This window comes from Barbus barbus (assembly GCF_936440315.1).
Source record: "Barbus barbus genome assembly, chromosome: 6".
Classification (NCBI taxonomy): Eukaryota; Metazoa; Chordata; class Actinopteri; order Cypriniformes; family Cyprinidae; genus Barbus; species Barbus barbus.
Genome location: NC_136734.1, coordinates 3,626,705 through 3,652,189, shown reverse-complemented (window position 1 = coordinate 3,652,189; position 25,485 = coordinate 3,626,705). Strand labels below are relative to the sequence as shown.

Here is a 25,485-nt window from a genome sequence, read left to right as displayed (position 1 = left end):
ATGCGCCTCCAGAAGGGAGTGATGGTGCTTCTTGCATTGGTGTGGGTGTGTGATTTCGCTCTTTGCGCAAGAAAGTCTAGTGCACGCAAGACAGGTGTGTCATTTTCATTGCTCAAATTTAGTCTTTTTTAATGCTGGTTATTTGGGAATGCAGATAGTTACCTTAACAAACTGGACACATTTGAACATGTACATGTCATTCTACAAGTCAAATCAAGTCATTTCTCCCCGTCTTCACACTTGAGAACTGTTTAGCTGTTTTATCATTTAAACATGCCTTTTTTTCAGAAGTGTGTTTGCCATGTCTTTCTTTAAAATCAATGATATTTGTTTATCTAATGCAATGACATTCACACATAAGCATGCATTTGTTTTCTAAATACTTTTTGGAGCCTCTCTATGAGTCAAAATCCACTTGATGCATGCAGGATGAATTTTTAGGCTATTCCGATGGATGGATGTGCAGGTGATTTGTCACAGAGACATCTGGGGTCGCAGTCATACGGCAGGGTCAGCGCTGTATGGCACGTCCATATGCCCTCCGGACGATATCATGCCCAATACCCATGGCCAACAATTTAGAGTAATGAAAACCATCAGTCATTTCAGATAAACAAGCCCTCTGATAACTGACACTTCAGATGAAATGCTGCAAATTGGTGCTTGTCCCTTTGGTACCCTTGGGTATATGGGAATACTTAACCTTAATGCGCTTTTTAGTGGTATGGCCAAGGAACTGGGAACTAGATTTACTTTGGTAGTCTTGATTTATTGAAAGACTAACAAATACAAAGCGTATAGTAGTCACATATACACTTGAATCTGTTAGCATAGACAAGTATAGACAGGTTTGGGCTAGAGCACAGGGTCAGCCATCATTTCATGTTAGATCTTGAGGTTTCTGGAAGGATTGAAAGTGCAGAAGTGGTACCTGCTGGACTATTAGAAGTTGGTCTGGGTAAATGCAATTTCCTTAAGTCTGATTGCATCATCTGTTGGAAAAGATATTTGCCTGGAGCCTTTTCGCTTTAGTTTGTATTGACTCAGAGTTGTTAATGAAAATGAGACATTTTTGGTCTGAAGGCTCTTTTAAAAGTTTTCTTACCGTCACACGCACTTAAACATCAATTCCAATTGTGTTAGTCAGTTTTCTGTTGCCTAAAAATCCATACTTTAATGATATCTACATCTTTCTGGGTTGCTCTCAAATTAAAGATGCTGTTAAATCAAATCTGGTGCATTGTGGCTTTAGTGGCAAAACAATATAATACAAATTGCTATATAAATAAAAAAAGAATATCTCTCTCCATAGTAGGAGGTGCTTCTGGCTAGCAACTGAAAGCTGTAAATCATGGGTTGTTCAGAAAATGCAGTAAATACTGTGCAAACTATTTAAATTTTCTAGTATGCATACAGTAAAATATTAAGTGAGCTGAATATCCAAAATAAATAGCAACAAAGTATGTTACAATGCAAAGCTTTCAACTTCACCTTCCATTTTTAGTGTGATGTATAAAGCACAAGTAATGGCAACTTTGACGTTTACCACCTCTTTTTGAATCATTTGGTCTGACTCAAACATTATTTTATAGAAAATTGTATTAAAAATGCAGCCATTTTATTTCAAAGTAACTTTATTTCTGAAGTGCAATACCATGAGGACAACAATATAATGCAAATTTACTTGCTGTTTCTAAGATTGTATACTGAGTATTCATGGTTCACAGCTGTGATGTAAACTAAAGGCTATGAACTATTTTAAATAAAGACATGAGCCCTTCAATATTGCCTGTACCAACTTCCTGTTTAGTAGATATAACTAGGAAAGAAAGCTACGTTTATCAAGCCATTCCACATGGTTTTCAAGGAATTTCATGTTTTATGATAAATGTACAGTATTTGACTTATAGTGCAGCCTGTTTTGATTTTTGAGCTCAATAACATGCATTTTTTGCATGTTTTCAAATTAGTTTCAATTCAGACTGGTTTGTTGGTTTATTTTCAGAAGGCATCAATTTAATTGCGCCACAAAAACACCTGCAACTCGCAAGATCACATGGAACGTACATCATCAAAGAGTGTATTAGTCATACTCAGCCAAATGACTTGATATCTCTAATGACTATACACATCTTTAAAGTAAATGTTTTGATGCGTGTTTATTTTGTGAGAAAGCAAATGATCTGAAAGGAGAGAGCGGAATAAATGCATCTTTAATGCAAACTTTATGAATGTGTCGGGATGAGATGATGATGGGCTAATGTAATGCAAACTATATATGCAATATTCCTATATCTGTGTTGGTAGATGAAGCCAAAATAAGAGCAAGCTTTGTCTTTGAACTTGCAGTAGCAGTGGCTGCATGGCCATCAGAAAGGATGATCGTGTTGTTGTCTTCCTGTGACGAGAGCTGCAGCGACATTCACACACACTGAACTGTCCATCAGCGCTGTAGGCATCAACTTTTTACTCTGAGAGAGAGAATTTAGGAATGACCTTGTCCACACGCATCATCTGAAATGCATCTAAAATCAGTCTGTTTTTGTTTAGATGTTTCTACATTTTGTTCTTTCTTGTTATGGCCTTTCAAATAGGAATAGTTCATCCAAAAATGAAAATAAACCGAAAATGTATTCAACCTCAGGCCGTAGATGTAGATGAGTTTGTTTCTTCATCAGATTTGGAGAAATGTAGCATTACATCACTTGATCCTCTGCAGTGAATGGGTGCCGTCAGAATGAGAGTGCAAACAGCTGATAAAAACAACACAATAATCCTCAAGTAATCCACAGAACTCCAGTCAAGTAATGTCTCATAAAGCGAAAAGCTACATGTTTGTAAGAAACAAATCCATATTTAATGCATTTTAACTTTAGATGGCCACTTCTGGCTAAAATATTAGTCCATAATAACGCTTCCTCCAGTGAAAAAGTCCATCAAAATCCACCTACATACTATTTTGGACTGTTTATAAATGGAGCTTGATCTGTGCATATTTCTCTCCTGATTCAGAGCAGCTGACTTTTTCACTGGAGGAAGCAATATTATGGATAGAGGGTTTTCACAGTGCCATATAAGAACCATTTTAGGTTCAAAAACAATTGAAGAACATTTTAATATTCTAAAGAACTTTTTGTCCAATAGAAAGGTATGTTAAAGATTCTTCATGAAATCATAAGTTCAAAGAAAGTACCTTTATTCAGTACATAAATAAATGAATGCTAAAATGTTGATTTTGTTTCCTGTTGTTGCTGTCAGAGAGGTTGAGTCCACCGCTGGACATTCAGCTGGAGACGGTGAACTGCACTGCATTCAGTGTCCGGTGGAAAATGCCCCGTAGACACGTCAGCACTATCACTGGCTACAAGGTACAAACCTTTCCAACTTTTTAAATCATAAAAAATATTGCCTTTAATTGCATAACATATTGATTGTTTGATTCCCAGTGATTATCATATGACAGAGATAACTAAATAACAGAGACACTGCTGCTCACTTATTTAGTCAGACAAACCATTTTTTCCACCAAATGGGTCTGTTATTAGTGTTCATTTTGTATAATTGAGATACTATTGTAGTTTTTATTAATATTTTCAATTTTTGGATTTTATTTTTAAAAATGTCTGTGTAATTTTTATTAATGTTTTTTTTATTTTTAGTTATTTTAAATGATAATGAGAAATGTTACGAGTTACTTTTAAAAATATATATATTTTATTTCAGTTAACATTTATTTTATTTCAAGTAATGATTTTTTTTTTTTTTTTTTCTGTTTTATGATTTTAGTTTGTTAACTATAATAATCCAGGGATGGCTTTTGAGTAAACAACTTTGTGAATGGCTAGACTATAGCCACCATATTGAGTATTATGATTTTTCTATTCATATTTATATGAGCTCACCATCAGGTCCAGTCAGGGGCGTTGCTAGACCTAAAGCTCTACTGGAGCACAGGCCCCCATTCTATCAATTTTTTTCTTCAAAGCCTGCAACACAATGCGCTGTACAAACGTCCGTTGCTTAAACCACTATTCATACAGTGCAGCAATACTGAGGAAGGTAATTTAAAAATATTTAAGTATCTTTAACATAATTATGGCATACACTGTATGGAAATAATAAAAGCATAGATAATTTTTTCTTGCACATCTGCATTCTTCTACATTACACAATGATAACAATGAATAATTACATCTTTTCAAGAATTAACAATTACAATATTTCAAGAAACCAGTCATTTTATGGCTGCAACTAAAATAAGAGCATATTTAATCTAGCCTAACAAAACAAAACAAAGGTATTCCCCGGTTTCCCAGCCAAGTCCAAACAAGGTTGGTTCATTTTTTGAGCATTAAACTATAGCACATGGTCATCTCAGCCATAGTTACTGCAAACGTTTTATGTAATGTCCTAAATTAGAGTTAAAACTTAAACTTGAGATTTATACTGGGGCACAGAAGATGTATACTGGGGCACGTGCCCCAGTTAAAGGGGTCTAGCGACGCCCCTGGGTCCAGTCATACTGAAGTTCCATTCGGTACCACTCGTGACACAGAAATGACACACTTCTCCTTTAATTACAGACAGAAGTGATTACTAATTGACCTACTGTACATGTGTAAACAAGTGAAGTGCTTTGGGTTTTCCCTCTTTATCCTATTTGTAGAGACAGTTGGAGGTGTCTTCATCTCTGATTGCTGTTAGGTTACTAGTGTATCTGTGTTAACATGTTAATGCTGTTATCGTTGCTTGTGGGATAAAATCCATCAGGTATCTGTCTGTTGCCAGATCTGTACTTACAAGCCTCTCAAGGCTCTCTTACTTTTCTTCAGATTTCCACACTAGTGCTGTATAGATGTAACTGCAGGAATGATCTGAGAGTGATGGGCCATGATGTTCATGTAAATATATATTTATTTATTTTATTGACCAGGTGTTTTACACAGAGATGAGGAATAATCGTCCGACTAGCAATGCTGTGGCCCTGGAAGTCCCATTGAGTTTGGAAATGCTCACAACTGTATGTCCCATCGCTTTAGGATTATTATGGTTATTAATAATAATAAATTGTTGTATAATTATATTTTATTTATTAAAATAACCCATTTATATAATTGTATAATGATTATCTAATTATTGTATTTTTAATAATAACTAAATACTATTGCATTTACAATAATACAAATAAATTATATATAGGCTACATACATGTGTACACACACTTGTACATGGGTAGTTGACGTATCAATGTGTCCTATGGTGTGACAGCAAAAAAAAAAGTAACCTATAACATTGAAAATAAACCTCTTTCATGCTATTTGTCTAAGAATGAAGATACATTTTTCTCATGTTATTTGTATGTTAATGTCACACCATTGGATACAGTCCAATTTTTATTTGTCAACTACCCACATACACATACATACATATACATATATATATATATATACATACACACACACACACACACACACATACATACATATATGAATATATATATATATAATAATAATAATAAATAATACATAGAATAATAAATTATGAATTATCAGGGTATAGTGATTGCAAGGCTTCAGTGTAACTGTACCACAGCTGAAATGAGCAATTTCACTTCAGCAGAAATGTTGTTTTATCTTACAGGGACAGTTTGATGGCCAAGCCAGCTTTGTGAGTAGATGTTCAGTATCTGTTTCTCTGTTAATGCCATATGGTGTTGTCTTGCATGCTAAGCTGTTCCTGTGTGTCTATTAGGATGTGGTGATCGGGAACCTGAAGGTGGCCATGCAGTACCGTGTCAGTGTGGGAGCATACGGCTGGGCAGGGGAGGGCCGACCCAGCATGCCCCGGGACATCAGCACTGGCTCTCTTGGTGAGCAGACAAACCCCAAAACTACTGTGCATTTAACTCATCCGGTTTCTTAAGTAACTGAAATAAGCAATTTACAGGAAATGTTTCTCTTATTTTGTAGAAAAGTGCATGCCTCCTGCACCTCCGACCCAGCCTAAAGTGGTCCCAGTGTCAGACACAGAGCTGGCCTTGTCTTGGCAGCATGGAGAGAGTGAAGGAAGTGCACCTGTGCTATACTTCCTTGTGGCGTATATCAGGTAATTCATCAAATGATAAACATAAATATCAAGATTTAAAAATTGCTTTTCCATGTGAGAAACATTTTCAGTCGACTTCAGGGACAAAGTCACATTGTGTTAATCTTCATTCATTTACTTTCAAAGAATGAGTTTCCTGCAAGTTTTTCAGTGCATTTGTTGGCTTTGACTGATGTTTCTGCGTGTGATCTTTACCCTGTCGGGCTCTGTATGTCCGCATGACTCATGAAACTAATGCATTTCTGTGATAGCTACTGTTCTAGAACACAACTAACCCATTCAGACCAGTTCAGCACATTCTGCATGAGCACCCACATCAAACTACTGAGCCACATCACACAACCGTCTGAATTCCTGGAAAATGACTGATGATTGCTCTTCCTCTTTCTTTGTTATTACATTTTAAAATAATAGTAAAATCATGAAAACTATATGAAATGATACAAATGGCAGTATATGAGAATTATATAATGATTAGCTCACTTAGGACATTCATCTAGCATCTTCATGAAGTGCAACTTGTTATCCTTTTAGCGTTATACCTATATACATACTGGGTACTGAATGTTAAGCATTTTTTTCTTCTTCTTGTTTTATTAAATGAAATTAATTTAAATAAAATAAAATAAAATAAAATAAAATAAAATAAAACAAAATAAAATAAAATAAAATAAAATAAAATAAAATTAAATTAAATTAAATTAAATTAAATTAAATTAAATTAAATTAAATTAAATTAAATTAAAAAATAAAATAAAATTAAATTAAATTAAATTAAATTAAATTAAATAAAGTTGACACGATCCATATCTATTTATAATTATTTTTATTTATCATATTAACATAAATCTTTAGCTCTAAAGGTTTTTCTAAAGGCCAGTTACTTGATTAATTATGATTGATTAATTGATTATATAATTCATTGCACCAAAAATTAATATATGAACATTTATATATTCAATAAAAATTTTTTTTTTTAAATTGCAGTAGTCTTAACAAGTCCATATTTTCTGTTTTACTCTATTTCTTGTCATTACATTTTTTTCAGTGAGCTAAAGTGCACAGCACCGTTCTTACTTAACTGTAATTAAGACTAAAGTCATACAAAAAATGTTACTTGATATAAATGTTAACTGAACTCAAATAAAATATAAAATCATTTTCAAAAAGTATTTCAGCTAGTTGTCAAGGCAACATTTCTCATTTTTATTATATACTAATACTAATAAATAAAAATGTATATAAACAAATTTAAATGAAACCCAAAGACTAATGAAAATGATGAAATACAGAACTAAATTACTAAAACTTTAAATAAAACTAAAGTGAAAACAGAAAATAGAATAATAATAAAAAGAATAAATTCACTGAAGTGTGTCCAGATATTTTACAGGTATCCTGCTGTACATTTGTGTTAAGTAGATGTGCATTAGAGTGTGAAATTAGCCTGTTTGTAATCCTCATTGATAATTATGCAACATGATTGTTGGACTGTGTCCTCCAGCAGATTAGACTCACTCCCCCAGAGACCGTCTGCTTCTCAGATTAACAACCTTTCACATAATCGCCGCAATTTAGCCTGTCTTTAACATGAACTACACAGAAATGCAGATGTGTTTAATGGCACTATCAATTCATTCTCAGTCTTCAGTGCATTTGCTGCTTGCAAGCTAGAATGTTCTCATTTTGACAAATGGAGTTTTGATTATTAGTGGTGTTTAATAAGGCACGCATGACTATTACTACTGCTCATTCTCAGGTTTAAGGATATCTAATTAAGTGCCTGAAATAAAATTGAGGTTGAAAGCAGGATGCGGAATTGCACTTTGAAAAGATATTCAAGAAAATATCTTGAAAAGATATTTTAAAGATATTCAAGGAAAAGTATATGAATGTAATGTGTGAAGTGCCACCTGTATAAATTTGCATATATATATTTATATATATTGGTCAACCAGAGGACCGGGGTGCTATTTTATTATTATTTATATTATTTCATAGCTTTTATTTTGACATTTTCCGTTTTAATTTTAATTTATTTTTGTTTTGTGTTTGGCATTTAGTTATATATATATATATATATTTTATTTCAGCTTCACTTCATTTGAGGATTTAAATTTTTAAGTTTAAGAGACCTAAAGTCATAATTATAAACTTGGGCTGGACCCATAATCATTGCAAATATGTCTTCACATTTTCTTCAAAAAAATCCAAAAATCTAGTAGAGTTTTAGTGTTACAAGTGTGTGTGTGTGTGTGTGTGTGTTGCAGGCCAGAGATGGACACTGAGTGGACGCACATCAGAGAGCCAGTAGAGTCAAACTCTATGGTGCTCAAGGGTCTGATTCCTGAGACAGAATACCAGTTTGTAATCAGAGCCGTGAACGCACACGGGATCAGCCCTCCCAGTGCCATTAACAACCCCGTGCACACTCTCGGTGAGTTACAGTGCGGTCAGGACAGGACCTTATGAGACCCTCAGGTCTGGCTACTGTAAGGTTACTGGTTCACCATTGTGTTACTTTGGATAAAAGGATCTTAATGACTATACTTAAGTGTGTGGTTTGCATGGTTTATGTTGTGATCGTTATAGTTTGGATGCTCCTCACAGGTTTGTTTGCATGCATGGTGGCTGGAAAGACCAGACTAATTAAATTAAGCATCTTAAAGACTGTTCATTTTGAGGAAGGTGGAAGATTACAGCTCGTAACCCACCCCCAACCCTCCAGCAGACAGATTAAGAACAGAGACCCCCCCCAAACACACACACATTTACAGTCCAATCACTCATTTTCATATTATCAGTTTTAATTTTAATTTTAGTAATTTAGTTTGTTCTCATTATTAATATTTCTATTGAGCATGAATTTATTTTATTTCAGTTTTAGTGATTTTAGTACTTAAACTTATTTTATTTCAGTTATTTGTGAAGGCAATATTTCTAATTTTCATTCAAGTTGAAGTCTAGGTTTTGTTATTTTATTTTTTTATTTCACCTTTTATTTCAATTATTGAAAATTAAGGTTTAGTTTTAGTTTATTAACAATGCTTGGGTGGAGAACTTTTTTTCTCAGAATGCATGACCTGTGTTGAAGTTTTTGAAATGCAATTCAGTCATTTTCTCTTATTATTCCAATGCAATTCACCTCTTTCTGTACAAACTGACCCAATTTCTTAAAAAACCCCTGTGCAGTCAGAAACCTAGGTTTCTAGCATGTTTTTGAAATCTAAAATCAGGTGTGTTTTGTGCATGAAATTATGATGATTTTTTCCTGCTTACTGTACTTGGTATGAGGTCAAATTATTGAAATATACACTGTTTTATTTAAAAAAAACAGGTTCATCAGATATAGGCAGTGGAGACTATAACGTCTACATCTCAAACTCTGACAGTAAAGATGAGGACGGGTTTGAAATCGATGACTCAGATTATGACGTCTTCATTGAGGAGGTGAGTCATCTTTTATGTTGTTAAAGAAACCTAAAATTGAAAAAGGCAAAAGTCACAGAAAAACAAAAATATTTTTTTTTTTTTACAAAGAATGTGTTGTTATTTAATCTTTCTGGCATTCATCTATACATTTCTTGCAGATAAAGTCGTTTCCTAGCAGTAAGAAAGGCGGCAGACGGTCTCAGCTCCGCTCCCGCATTGGGACTCCCGGAAACGGAAATGTTATTTATAGGATGCGTACACCTGTTTCCCAAAATATCAGCTTCACTCCAACAGCAGCAACAGCGTGGACCACATCAACAACTCTTATAACCACAACAACGCTCACTAACTCCGCCTCCAGGACAACCACCACACCTATTATACTGACAGGCTCCGCCCCCACCACGCCTCCTCCTGTATTTCCTTCTCCCAGTCCGTCAGTGACGCCGTGGATAGGGGAAAGACCCCGGGTCTATGACGTACCATGTGACGAGACGGTCTGCCCTCCCGAAAGCTTCTGCCTCAACGATTACGACACTGGAGGCTCTCGATGTCACTGCAACCTCGGCCGGCAGGGAGACTTCTGCTCAGAAGGTGAGTTTGTAAACAATGAGAGTCAATTTTCTGAATGACGTCAATCAGTACATACTGTATTTGATGTTTAATATTAACTGCCAGCCAAAAGTTTGAAGTTTTTCTATTTTTTAAAGTGTAATTTATTTCTGTGATCAAAGCTGAATCGTTACTCCAGTCTTCAGTGTCACGTGATCCTTCAGAATTCATTCTAATATGCTGATTTACGGCATCCATGCCAAATAAAATTATTATTGTCTATTTAAAAAAAAAATCATACTTAGCCTATACTTTTGAATGGTAGTGTATCATGGTATCCACTAAAATACGAAACTGTTTTCAATATTCATAATGAATGAATGTGACACTGAAAACTGGAATAATGATGCTACAAATTCAGCTTAACATCACAGGAATAAATTGCATTTGAATTGAAAACAGTTATTTTAAATTACAATAATATTTTACAATATTACTGTATTTTTACTGTATTTTCTGATCAAATAAATACAGCCATGGTGAGAAAAATAGACTTCAAAAACATTTTAAAAATGTAATTATTCCACACGTTTGGATGGCATATTATAGTTATGTAAAATTACCGATGTGATTTCACAATGTGGGGCTATGCAATACATGCATTTTGCTGTGATTTTACCATGTTGTTAACTTCCACCAGACTTAAAGAGATAGCTCACCCAAAAATAAAATTCTGTCGTCATTTACTCAACTGCACCTTGTTCCAAATCGGTTTCATTTTTGCAGGGCCGCTGCTGGCCAAATAGGGGCCCTAAGCAAAATTGTATTGTTGTGACCCCCCCCTCAAATATTATGGAAGTAAAACAAAAAAAAACAAAAAAAAAAAACACCTACTATAGGGGTCAAAATAGAAGTTTAATGAAATATAAAAGTAAATAAATCAATACATTTTAATTAAATTGTATTATTTACAAATTACTATTGTTGCTCTAGACAGTTGCCTGTGGCTATTATTTTATTAATACAGTTGTCTGATTGATTTTATGGTCTCAAGCATTCAGAAATCACACAAAAGAAAATTAAGCAGTTTTACTACAATAAAACCATGGTTAATTTTTGTAAGGGTTGTGACGTCCACATGTTTTTTGTTGAAGAAATTACAGAGGCTGTGTCATCTATAGCAAAAAGGTGGCCAGAAATGAAAGATTAAGTGGATATCTCAATTAAATGTTTGGTCAATAGCCTATTAAACAAGGATATGATCGTCCTGTAAGTGTAACAGCAGCAATGACCAGGCCTTTGGCTCCCTTTGCAGGCATTTATAACATGTAATGTTGAAAAAAACAACAACAAAACAATAGACACCATCACACAATTTGTAATGGTTTTACTGGTTATAATGGGACTTGTACTGGTTTTAATGGAAACATAATGGACTCTGTGGGTCTCTATTGGTAATTGGTCACCTTCTATTGGTGGCTTGTTAAAACCAATAAATCCTAATGAAATATGTCCCAAAACACACTATAGAAAACCGTTTTTTAATGGTTAAAAATGGATGGTTTGTAATATTTGTAATGGTATTTGTGATTAATTTGTGATGGTATTAGAATTTTCTGTGATGGTTCTATAATTATTTTTCAGCAGGGTTACCTCATTGTTATTATATAATGCATTTTAAGTCATTTTAAAGGCTGTTGTTGGCTTAGATTTATTTTGATAACCACACAACAAATATTATCTTAATACTTATAATACTAAATATACTAAATATATAATATTAATAATAAATGTACTTTGTCCTTTATTATTTGAAGTAACAAAACCATGGTTAATGGTTACCGTGGCTACAAGAACCATGCTTTTTTTTGTTATTGTTGTTTTGTTTTGTTTTTTTGTTATTCGTGTTAAAACCATGGCTACCTTTCGTTAGGGAACATGGAAACTCGGAGAGAATATTAGATGCGTTAGTGGTGGTGAAATTACCGACATTAAAACACGTTATTAACCTCAACACCCAAAAAAGTTTCACAGGATTATGAATGTAGCCTAACTGAAAGTGACACATGAAATAGGGTCTTAATTTTTTTTTTCTTGGCGCCGGATTTTTGATGTCTGTTCACGGACATAGCTGTCCATCAGTTATGATCATTTGCATTCGGCAGCAAACATGAGGTGCGAGCGGACGCGGGATTGGTGCGTCACCTTTTTTTTTAAAGTTTTTTTTTTGAGCAACTAGGATGGTGGCCCCCCTGGGAGTTGGTGCCCTACACAAACTGCATACTCTGCGTATAGGAAGCGGCGGTACTGCATTTTTGAGTGAACTATCCCTTTGAATGAAGCCAAAACCCTGCCCACTAAAAACATGCAACATGAACATGCAGAGACTGTTTCTGATTGGCTGGTTTGTGGACTGGCTTAAAAAGTGCGAACTCGCAGTTTACAGAGTCTTGGGTGGTCAGAGAGACAGATGTGGTTTCCTTTGACACCTTTAACTTCTGAAACCTAGTATATTTTATATGTGGTATTTGAAAAAATAAGATAAATATTTAGAACGAATCAGGACTTTCGTGGTGCAATAGGCTTTTCGTCACTTTTCTTAGTAGACATGATACACCCAGATGTTTTTTGAAGTTTAGTTTGATTCAATAAGATCGAAAACCTTTCAAATCTACTAAACTCTTCTGCATCTCAGTCTCTCTCTCAGATGGATGAAGAATTTGTGTCTCTTTTCCTTTTTCATTTCATTTCTTCCTCCAACCTTCTCTCTTGTCTTCTCTGAGGTCTCTTGGGAGTGTGTCATCTTTGAGTGTGGAGGTTTTCATGTGCTGTTGTGTATTCCCCTGGCATTTCTCACTATGTCTAACATTTTCAGAGCGAGTACAATAACATTCTAAATCAAGTTGACTCTACAGACAAGATATTGCTTTATTGTTCTAAATCTCTCACAGTATTGCTTATCAGTTTCAATATTTTTAAATGCAATATATGTTGTGCTGAAAATTGCAATTGCATGAAATCTCACTATTCTAGTGAGCTGAACTCATTCTGAGTGTCAAAACATCTGCTTGGGTAATGGCCAAATATACATATATACATATTCTTTCAGCCTCTTGGGGTCTCCATGTTTTCCATTTGTTCCAAACTTACCTGATACTAAAGTCAACTATGCTGAATTATAATATTGTATCTCTTTCCAAAGAGAAGTCATTAGTCTGTCCACTTCAGATTTGTTTGAATATTTATATCTGGTGAAATGTAGTATTGCTTTTTAATTTTAAATAAATGCTGTTTTTTTTATTTTCTATTCATCAAAGTATCCGGGAAAAAAATGTATCACAGTTTCCACAAAAGTATTAGGCAGCACAACTGTTTTCAACATTTCTAATAATAATAATAATAAATGTTTCTAGAGCAGCAAGAATTATTTCTGAAGGATCATGTGACACTCATTCCAGTCGAATGATGATGCTGAAAATTCAGCTTTGCATGTCAGGAATAAATTACATTTTAAAATATATTACAATCGAAAACATTTATTTGGAATTATAATTATATTTCCCAATATTGCAGTTTTTAATGTATTTTTAATCAAATAAATACAGCCTTGGTGAGCAGAAGAGACTTCTTTCAAAAACATTTATTCTTACCAACCCCAAACCTTTGTCATAAACATGGACTAAAAGTCACAGAACTTTAATTTTGATTTAATTAGGGTTTGGGCTAAGGGGCATGTGGATGTGGCTGTAGACCAACATGGCAATGATGAACTATGGGATTTGTGCCCAAGAGATGAAACGCTCTGTAATCTCAATGCTGTCACAGAAGATGATGACCGGCCAGAAAGCTTGTCCAAACTGACTGAAAGAATGATTTTCTATGACCTTCAGTCATAGTGTTTGGATCTATAGACTCTTGAGACTGAGACACACAGTATACAGAGGGTGTGTGCATGTGCAAACCTAAGATTGAAAAAACGAGTGTCACAGGAAGTGCTATAACCGCTTAGCTTTGTGTCTTACAGGTCTGATGGTAAATTTCCCAAAGTTCTATGGCTACTCCCACATGACGTTTGAACCTCTTAAAAACTCTTACCAGAGCTTCCAGATCAGCCTGGAGTTTAAGGTAATCACATATACAGGCAGACTTTGATGCGTTTGAGATGTTTTTGAGATCAGACGCTTATGAATGACTGCTTTGACCTCTCAGGCTGAGGCTGAGGATGGATTGCTGTTGTATTGTGGAGAGAATGAACACGGTAGAGGAGATTTCACCTCCCTGGCCCTTGTACGGGGAAAACTACACTACAGGTATCTCTGATTTTAAACACAGTTCTTGCTGTCAATTCACCTCGTGCTGATTCCAGTCAAGCTCTGTTTTGTAGCTGAATTTCACCTTGGATGTGCTCTATATTTTAAAGTAATCCATACTTAAGATTTGCATACAGGATTGTGATTTATACAGTATATACGGGACTGTGAACTATATATGTGTGTGTGTGTGTGTGTAAATCACAATATATAAATAAATATATATATATATATATATATACATATGATACATACAGACACACACACACACACACACACACACACACACATATACATATTATACATATACACATTAGACTATTTATTTATTGAATCATGATTGATTTTTCCATTTATAGTAATTTATCAATTATTATTATTTAATGTAAAACTATAATTTTTTCATTGTTTCACCTGTAATTTTTGACTGCAATCTCCAGTTTCACTTATCCTATTGAGAAATATTGATTAATTAGTTTTTTTTCTCAATGAAATTTAATTGATTTTGTGATTATTAGTAATTAATCTTGAATTTTATGTGCACAGGTTTAACTGTGGAACGGGTGCAGCTCAGATCATGAGTGACAGCTCCATTGTGATTGGACAGTGGCACACGGTCACAGTATTTAGAGACGGCATGAATGGCTGGCTGAGATTAGATAATGACACACCGCTGTCAGGCCGTTCTCAGGTATGCATGTTTTCATACACCAACACAATGATAAAATAATAAAAAAAATAAAGTTGGGTGTTGTAGCTGGTTTTGTGTCATGTGCTGTACTGACCAGTCAGCATCCAAGACTGGAACTATCCATTTTATGAAATGTATCTAACAACCTTTTTTCTTTCTCTCTTTTAGGGTCAGTACACTAAAATAACGTTCCGCACACCTTTGTTTTTGGGCGGAGCTCCGAATGCCTATTGGCTGGTGAGGGCGGTGGGCACCAATCGCGGCTTCCAGGGCTGCATGCAGAGTCTGACTGTCAACAGTAAAGTCATTGACATCCGACCCTGGCCTAAAGGAAATGCACTGAGTGGAGCAGACATCGGTTAGTTTGATACACCCCATAACTATGAGTGTCCAAATACATTTTGTCTTTATTTTGAACAGCTTTATCTATTGTTTTATGATTTTCAAATCTTAAAGTCTGTTTTTTTGTCAAATATTGTGCTTAAAGTATTCTTGTTTCAAATAAATGCTGTCCAGTTGGGGTCCGGCAGGTGACGAAGAGCTGATAATTAAATCATAAATGTCAAATTTAAATAATAAATAATTGAAAAATAAAAGCAGTGAAAATAAAGCACTTACTAAAAAATATTTTATTTGTTTGCATGCATGTAATGTGATCATTAACTGACTTCAGGGAACTGTGAAGTTTGGGTCAGATTATTCACCAAAGATGCATTAAATTAAACAAAAGTGGCAGTAAAGACTTTCACATTTTCAGAAATTATATTTCAATTGAATACTACTAAATTCTGATTCTTGAAAAACAAAAAATTTTGTAATAATAAGAAATGTTTCTTACGCAGAAAATCAGCACATTAGAATGATTTCTGAAGGATCATGTGACACTGAAGACTGGAAATTTGCATCACAGAAATAAATTACATTTTAAAATATATTAAAATGCAAAACAAGTATTTTCAGTTGTGATAATATTTCACAATATTCCGGTTTTATCAGTGGTTTTGATCAAATAAATGCAGCCTTGATGAGACTTCTTTCAAAAACATTAATTATTACTGCCCCCAAATTTTTGAATGACAGTACCATGATCTAATGCATTGATATTCAGACATTTTTAAATGTCCACATACAGTACATATTGATGTCACTGTATATGTGTTGAAAGCATCTTCTCGTCTGTGTGTTTCAGGCGAGTGCAGCAACAGTGTGTGTGAGAAGGTCACCTGTGCTAATGGAGGAATCTGCTTTGCCAACCGTGCAGACGGCTTCATCTGCCTGTGTCCTCTGGGCTATAAGGGCTTCCTCTGTGAGGAAAGTGAGTCACACACGCTGGCGTTTGCTTGTGTTCACACACACACACACACACACACACACACACACACACACACACACACATGTTGGTTTTTGTGGTTTATGGGGACTCTCCATAGGCGTAATGGTTTTTATACTGAACAAACTGTGTGTGCTATTGCCCTACACCAACCCTACACCTAAACTTAGCCCTCACAGGAGACTTTGTGCATTTTTAGATTTTCAAAAAAACACCATTTAGTATGTTTTTTAAGCCTTTTGAATTACGGGGACATAGGCAGTGTCCTCATAAACCACCTTCATATTGTAATACCTCTGTCATACCCATGTCATTATACAAATTTGTGTCCTCATAAACCACATAAACATGCACACACACACACACACACACACTCACGCACTCACACGCACACACAAACACACGCACACTTGTTTCGCTATCCTTGTGGGGACTCTCCATAGGCGTAATGGTTTTTCTACTGTACACCAACCCTACACCTAAACTTAGCCCTCACAGGAGACTTTCTGCATTTTTAGATAAAAAAAAAAAAAAAGTTATTGTTATGGACAATTAACTGAAGAGTGTTCTTATTTAAATGTATACTTAAGAGTGTTTTTTTACCCACTTAAGTAGGACTTCAGTACATCTTTAAATGTAATTTTATAATTACAGAAATCTTAATAATATGCTGATTTAATGCTCAAGAAATATTTCCTGTTATTATGTTGAAAACATTTGTGCTGCTTTATATTTTTATGTAAACTGTGATACGTGATTTTTTTCAGGATTCTTTAATGAATAGAAAGTTTCTGTTACTTTTGATCCATGTATGTATACTCGCTGAATAAAAGTATTAATTTCTGTCCAAAAAAATAGAAATCTTACTGACCCCAACCTTTTGAATGTTAATATATTTAGATTTCAAATAAAATGATTCATTCACACATTTTCACTTAAGTGGGACTTAAGTACATCTTTAAATGTAATTGAATAATTGTCTTTGAATTGAAATATGGTTAAAGTGTACTGCTGAATGTACTGACAAGCATTTGTGGTAATATAAAACATACTGTAAAGTTATTTCTAAAACTTGAATATCATGTATTTAAATGAATGTATCATTTTTAATGATAAATTTGCAATTTAGAACATTTAAAATATATTTACTTTAAATGTAATATCAAATAAAACACTACAGTTAAAATTATAATAAAGTACTTTACATGTGTATGTTGGTCAGCTCATCAAAATAGGCACTTCTTTAAAGCATGACAAAATATTATTAAAACACTGATTTAAAATGAACTGTAAAGTGAAACATTTAATATGATATTATCTTCAAGTAGAGTTTTTTTTAAATATACTTTTAAAGTAAAATTTGAAGTACACTTAAGTGAAGTAATAAGTATCACAGTGTCTTCAAAACACGTGCAAAAACATAAATATATGTCTTACAAGACATAACACACAGCATTAAACGCACACAAACCATTACAAATGTAGTAGTAGTAAAAATAAATACAATCTGCAGTTACCTCTCAAGATTTTGAGAACATATTTGTAGTAAAAATGTATGGTAAAAAGTGCAAAAGTGTGACTAGAATGAATTTTCAGGTTCCAAAATGAATTTGAACCAGCAAACACAGCCAGTCACGTTGTGTGTCATTACCTGACTTCATATTTCTTAACACCTCTCGTTTCAGGTTTCCTGTTGTCTCTACCCCAGTTTAATGAGAGCATGTACTCGTATGCCAGCGCCCCCTGGCCTCAGCCCTCCCACAACTACCTGTCCTTCATGGAGTTCGAGATGACCTTCCAGCCGACCAATCCCGACGGCACGCTGCTCTACACCGATGATGCGGCCAGTCGTGACTTCCTGTCAATCAGCCTGGTGGGCGGATATGTGGAGTTTCGCTTCGACTGCGGCTCGGGTGCCACAGTTATCAGGTGGAGTGTGTAGTGAAGTGCAATACATTCAACTTGCTTTCCATTTTGGTAGATGACTGTGAATCCACAGCTGGTAAATATTCAGTAAGGACCAGAAACAATTTAATTGTTTCCGTTGTCAGGAGTGAAGAGGCTGTCGCTATGGACGTGTGGCACGAGTTGCGTGTCTCTCGTACGGCAAAAAACGGCATTTTACAGGTAGACAACCAGAGACCAGTGGAAGGCATGGCAGAGGTGAACAGTTTCATATTATTTTAGAACATTTACTCTACCGTACAGAAGTTGGTGTCAGTATTTTGGAATGTTTTTTATACTCAACAAGGCTGCATTTATTTGATCATAAATGCCATAAAAACTGCAATGTTATGAACATTATTGCAATTTTAAACAACTGTTTTCTATTAGAATGTATTTTAAAATGTGATTTATTCCTGCGATCAAAGCTGAATTTTCAGCATCATTACTCCAGTCTTCAGTGTCACATGATCCTTCAGAAATCATTAGAATATGCTGAATTTTTTTTTTATTATTATTTTGTTGTTATCAATGTTTAAAATTAATGTTGTTGTTTTTTAATCAGGATTCTTTGATAAAAAAAAATAATACAAATTTTAAAAGAACAGAATTTATTTGAAACATTTTGTAACATTATAATTGTCTTTACTGTCACTTTTGATTAAAATTAATGAATCATTTGCTTAAAAGAAATTTAAGTGACCCCAATCCTTTGAAAAAAATTTCACTTAATTTCATTAGTGATTTAGTTTCATGATATACTTTTAAATCTAGATATTTTATTTTATTGTATTATTTTATTATATTTTTCATTTTATCCTTTTATTCAGGCCACATAATTACTTTTAATGACAGAGTGAAAACATCATTTTATGATAAGAAAATCTCAATAAGAAATAAATGTATAATATAAGGTATCTGTATGCTTTCTTATTATTTTGAATGTATATAGTGTATTATATAACAACAAAAATAATAATCTTTATCTCTCTTTCTCTCTCTCTCAGGGTGCATTTACACAGATAAAGTGTAGTTCTCCTCTCTATATTGGAGGAGTTCCTAATTATGATATTACTAAGACGAGCGCTGGTGTCCTGAGACCCTTCAGTGGAACTGTGCAGAAGGTACTAGAGTTGTAGAAACTACAGACACCCAATGCACCCTGACAACCACATAGCAACATTAACAAATAATCATGATTATTAAGCTGTGTAAATTCAGCAGCAGTTAATTCAATATGAGATGCTTAGTGTTCAATGCTGCAGTTGAATTTGATGCTGCAACACCTGACTATTTACTACTGCACATGATCCATATGCAGATTTAATGTTTGTTGTATTATTATTTTCAATCTTTCCTCCTGACCCAGATCACTCTGAATGACCGCACTATAGAGCTGAATCCTGGTCAGGCTTTTGGGGTGAACGTGTTGAACGCAGATCACCCGTGTGTGGAGAACCCTTGTGCTAACGGAGGAACATGCAGGCCAAAGTGGGACGGATACGACTGTGACTGTGCGCTTGGGTATGATGGGAAACACTGTCAGAAAGGTGAGAAAACAAACATCTCTAAGGCATCTGTCGTCCATAGTTTAGCTCCAGTTTTAATCCGCTAATCCAGGGATAAATTCAATATGCAATACTTACTGCTCATGCAATTATTGCCAAATGCATTATGTACAGTATGTGAAAAAACATACTTTATCCATTAAAAATAGAGTAGGCATACAGTACACATTGTGCACCATGTAGTAAGCAGTATGCTAGTATTTCATGCATAAAAGTAGGCTATGTTCAAAATCCTCTACTAATTCATAGTATGTTAACTAAACACTAAAATTCCTTAAATACAAAGAAAAAAATGGTAATTGAAATAAAGCAGAAATAAAATAAAATATAAATATTAGATGGAAATATTAGAATATTAGACTTTTAATTACTAAAACTGAAAAAATTTAAGCTATATAGAATAATAACAAATGTATTTTAATAATTAATATTATAATGGTTAATTTCTTAAATATATGTGTTATTTTAATGGACAAAAACATAACAAAATGACTAAAACTCAAATTAAAATGAAATTAAAATGAAAACAAAATATAAAAATAGAAGTTAGTTAAAATTTGAATAAATACTATGATAGTATATAAATAATATCAGCTATATTTGCCAAAATGTGCATTATATTACCAGATAACACTGCAAAAAAAATAAAATAAAATCCCACAGTGCAATGCAGTAGATTTAATCTTCCATACCTGTAATGACTCCTCCTTGTCTTGTTATTTAATAAGTTTTTTTTTTTTGTTTGTTTGTAATAAAATAAAGATTAAAATGCAAATATCTGTATGAATATGACTTGAAGAGATGTAAACTACTTGGCATTGCATAATGCATACTGCATCTGATAATATTAGTAAACGATTGAAACTAAACTCTGCAGGAAGCTAGATCTCCAGGAGAGGGATTGAGCACAAGCAGCATTTTTTGATTGGTTTTAGACTGAGATGTTGCTCTGATATTCTTTGCAGACTTCTTCCATAACACTTCAAATTCTTTCTTAAGCTTCTTTTATTCTGTTTTGTGCTCTCACTGTGCAGAATGTGGGAATTATTGCTTAAACAGTAAGTACTGGAGGCAAAATGTCTCATATTCATGTCTGCTCTCTAATAACAATGGCTTTAGTGTATTTATGTGTGCTGCCATCTAGTGAATCTAACAGAGCTGTGGATTCTTTGTCTTTCACTGGATCAGCTGTCACTGAATCTATTGAGATCCCTCAGTTCACTGGACGCAGCTATCTGACATACGACAACAGAGATATCCTCAAAAGGTAGAGCACTTTTACACGCTATCACTGCGCTCAAATCAATAGAGTGAATTAGTCCCTGAGCACTGTTTCAGCAGCCTTGACTCTAGAAGGATTTATTCCATTCAGTTTATTCCATAGGGATTTTCAAAAAGTCTTTGTTAATGCATTATATGCCATGAACTAAACCAACCAGCTAAACTCAGAACATTACGGAATTGGATTTTAAGTAAAAACGTACTTGAAAATCAGACAAAAAGAATACATACTTAACTGTTTTAGTGAGGGAAAGAACTACAATCTATTGAAGCACTGATTGGTGGAATTTTGCACAGCATCATGGGTAATGTAGTTTTCCCACCTTGAATTCCACTGTTATTTGAAATAATCCGAACAAATTGCTCAGTGTAAAAAATACACTTAAAACCAGCTTCAGCAGATTTGTGAGTTTTGTCAACTTGTTGTTGTAGAAGATTTTTGAGTTCTCTCAACTTTTTGTTGTATACTGAAAACAAGAAGTTGGGAAAACAAAAAAATCTGCTGAAGCTGGTCGTCTTAAACTTTTACGTTTTCTCAACTTCTTCATCAAAAGATTAGCAACCAAAGTTGGCCTGTCTTTATAAGTTAAAATTCTATTACCCAAAGGAGAAAATGAATGATTTTACTTCCAGAACCCGACTGTTGCACTCTATATGCTTCGTATGAAGTTTTTGTCCTTTCTCTGCATACTGTACATGCATGCACACATGCTAACGGCGCATGTCTCTGCAGGGTATCAGGTTCCAGAACAAACATGTTCATGCGTTTTAAGAGCACGTCTAAAGATGGTCTTTTACTGTGGCGGGGGGACAGTCCAATGAGAGCCAACAGTGACTACCTGTCTCTCGGCCTTCAAGACGGAGCGCTCATTTTCAGGTATCACAACATATCCATCTGCATGCACCCACATGCCTTAAAGGCATGAGATGTCAGACAATCGACAGATTCTAAGATCCTCCTAACATTTCTTATTCTCTCTACAGTTATAATCTTGGTAGCGGAGCCGCCACTGTGGTCATTAATGGCACGTTTAGTGATGGCAAATGGCACAGAGTGAAGGCTGTCAGGTCAGACATTTGCCATCAAATGTCTTTCTTCATCAAATTTCAAAATGTTTTTTTTCTTTCTAGAGTGAAATTTCTGAGTGAAAACTGTTTAAAATTAAATCCTACATCAAATATCAGGCTATTTGCACCATTTAAAGTGGCTGTAGTTTTCTTAGATTTACAGTCAAGATGGTTTGTCTCTGTTTAAAGGGATGGACAGTCTGGTAAACTAACCGTCGATGATTACGGAGCTAAAACAGGCAGATCTCCTGGAAAGATGAGACAGCTGAACATCAATGGTGACCTTTACATTGGTAAGAATAAGCACAATTATGAAGGTAATTGTGATAAAAATTATGATAATGACAATAGATGCTCATGCCAGATTGTGTATGAAATAAAGTAGGAACCATTCAGATTATTTAAATTGGTAATAATTATTCAAAAATATTACTGTTTTTTGATTCAATAAATGCAGCTGTGGTGAGCATAAAAGACTTCTTTTTTTTTAAAAAAGCATGAAAAAAAACCTTTTGAATGGTAGTGTATGTACATGTAGTTGTCTAGTTCTGTTGGTGATTTTGATTTCAAACTTCTCCAGGTGGGATGAAGGAGATCGCGTTGCACACTAACAGGCAGTACATGCGAGGTTTAGTGGGATGCATTTCTCATTTCACTCTGGCCACAGACTACCATCTGTCTCTGGTTGATGATGCAGCTGACGGCAAGAACATCAACACCTGCACCAACTGAACACCTCAAAAACACCAGCTTCAGATCGCGAACATCAGTATCTGTGATCCAAGAAACAACATCATCAAAATATCAGGAACACCAACATCACAGACCTCAGCTGAGAAGCAACAAATACATTTGCAGTTGCAGCCAAAATGAATATTTGCTCCATTCAACCCTTCAAAATGATCATAGTTAGTCAACAGCTATAACGTAATAAAAGAGCCTGGAACATTATATATGTGATGAGATGAGGATGAAAGTGTTATCTTGTGAACCTTCCATTATACACCAAATCCCTGCACCAACAACAAGAGTTGGGCTTTTTTTGTTTAGCTTTTGCACCCAGTGTAATCACAAAATGGTTTTCAATGTAGTTGAATCACAGTAAATAAATGTTATAATATAAGCGAACATGCATATATCTGAAGGCAAACCCAGCTCAGAGGTTGTTTGTCCATCATGCAACATTTGATCTTTTAAAGCATACTGAATAGTCACAACTAAACATATTTATACGCCAAACTGTTAATCTATAAGCCCTTTTTTATGACATTTACTATATGATTCTGCAACCAGTTCTTGTCCTTAGTCAGATGGGTCCTCTTGTAGTATTCTCCTCAAGGGCAAAGGTGAGAGGCAAATGTGTATGTAATTATTGTTTTTTTTTTATATACCATTGATTTGAAATCAGAATTTAGACTGATGAATTTATAGAGAAAGATGGTTGTGATGAATAGCTGTCACGTAGCGTAGTACGTCTCTCTCTTCTGAGGTATTGTTTGCACTGTGAGTTCTTAGGCTGCTAGTGGTGGAAGGACAAAGTGATGTGATTTTTCTTTTGTATCAGAGGTTTCTCTTTAACGTCTCTGCCTCTCTTTTCCTTCTAGCTACAAACTGTTATAAATCCCAAAGACTCTTTTATAGCTACTGTAGCTCTTTATTTATTTTAGTTTTTTGTAAGTTAATGGATGTCTGCAAAAAATGCATCTCTTAATTTTTCTGCCTTGATGTTTTAAAAGCCTATCATTTTGCCATCAAAAATGTGACTTATTGATTTTATTCATAAAATAAAAAGAAAATCAGACACTTCATTTTATGCGGGTGTATCTTTAAATTTATTTTAAAGAAGACCCTTGCCTGTTACAATTAGCCACTTTGTATTTACAATTTTTTCTCAAAAGAAGTAAATAAAAGTAAATTTTTCTCAAATCAGTAGATATACCATGCAGTTGTAATATATATCTACAGTACATATACTTGTAACTTGTAGTGTCACCTTTAATGTCATTTAATAAAAAATAAAAAAGTGTTGCTTGATTTTGACCTTATTTTACACCGTTTTTTATTTATTATTTGATCAATAACATTATGAGGTGTTTTACTGTTAATATATAACAATCAAAACAAACCTACATTTTAACAAAGCTCTTTGTATTTTAAACACTAGATGTCAGCAAAAGATTTCTGAGAAAACCAAAGATTAAGCCCATTCAAAGAAGATATTTTGTTATTATAGGCTATTAGTGATGCCTGTGTCTCAGATCTGCTGTGCTAGAATACATGTCTGACTGTATCTTACATTAAAGTGTCTATTGTCACAGTATGATGTATTTGAATCCCCTGTGATTATAGGGAAATTTCATCATTTTGGATGGCATTTTTGCCCTAAACCCAAATTTGATCTTGGATAAAGAGCATTCAGGCTGATAAATGAGCATTTTCAAACAAGCAAGCCACAAGAGTGCTGTTGTATTGATATCAGTTTCAGCTAATCGTGATTCATGACACAACTGTTTTTTGATATTCAGTGTGTAATGCCCTAAAATACCCTCCTTTCCTTCTTTTCTGCCCAGGTTGACACATTTCTCTGACGTTTAAGCCTAACAGAGGATCAGCAAGTAATCAAAACTATTCATTCCAGATAAAAAAATTACATGACAATTCATCTTGGCCCAAAATAAGAGTAATCCCAAGACATCAAAAGATTAAGATGCGACATGACTCAGACAGCAAAGTTTAAAGCCTTGGTAAATTACACGTTATCTTATTTCACTGGGGAATAGATCGCCAGTCATGTGGAGTCAGATAATTTACGAACACATGATTTATTTCCATGCAAACGTAATGCTTTCCAAGAAAATCTATCTATCCCTGAAGACCCCCCCCCCCCCCCCCCTCCCCACCAAAAGAAACAAAGATTGTGATTTAAATGAAAAGATATGGATGAAAGGCAGAAGCCTTTTCAGAAATGCATTGTGGATTGCAGTGGTGTTAACTAAAACTATCAAAAAGATTGAATTAAAGCTCAGATGTGACCCTGGAGCACAAAAGCAGTCTTAAGTCGCTGGGGTATATTTGTAGTAATAGCCAACAATACATTCAAAATTAATGATTTTTCTTTTATGGCAAAAATCATTAGGACATTAAGTAAAGATCATGTTCCGTGAAGATATTTAGCAAATTTCCTACTTTAAATATATCAAAACT

At 34.4% G+C, this 25,485-nt stretch overlaps 1 protein-coding gene across 2 annotated transcripts; it reads left to right on the top strand.

Annotated features, from left to right (window-relative positions):
• egflam (EGF-like, fibronectin type III and laminin G domains) lies at nucleotides 1–24,323 on the top strand (the record flags this gene model as incomplete). 2 transcript variants are annotated; one of them, XM_079418807.1, is made up of 24 exons in its annotated part: nucleotides 1–94; nucleotides 3,259–3,368; nucleotides 4,934–5,020; nucleotides 5,641–5,667; nucleotides 5,752–5,869; nucleotides 5,970–6,105; nucleotides 8,376–8,542; nucleotides 9,443–9,555; nucleotides 9,696–10,131; nucleotides 14,114–14,214; nucleotides 14,299–14,399; nucleotides 14,946–15,090; nucleotides 15,259–15,448; nucleotides 16,280–16,405; nucleotides 18,106–18,349; nucleotides 18,472–18,583; nucleotides 19,372–19,488; nucleotides 19,734–19,914; nucleotides 20,967–20,990; nucleotides 21,121–21,199; nucleotides 21,947–22,090; nucleotides 22,198–22,281; nucleotides 22,471–22,574; nucleotides 22,862–24,323. In XM_079418807.1, 24 exons carry the CDS (start codon nucleotides 1–3, stop codon nucleotides 23,011–23,013), a joined length of 3,192 nt encoding a protein of 1,063 aa, XP_079274933.1. In that variant the 3' UTR covers nucleotides 23,014–24,323. The 2 variants fall into 2 exon arrangements, with proteins under 2 accessions (XP_079274933.1, XP_079274932.1); XM_079418806.1 differs by lacking the exons at nucleotides 1–94; nucleotides 3,259–3,368; nucleotides 4,934–5,020; ... (10 more) ...; nucleotides 16,280–16,405; nucleotides 20,967–20,990 and having other exon boundaries at nucleotides 18,261–18,349; nucleotides 22,862–24,319.
• Nucleotides 24,324–25,485: the final 1,162 nt, after the last annotated feature.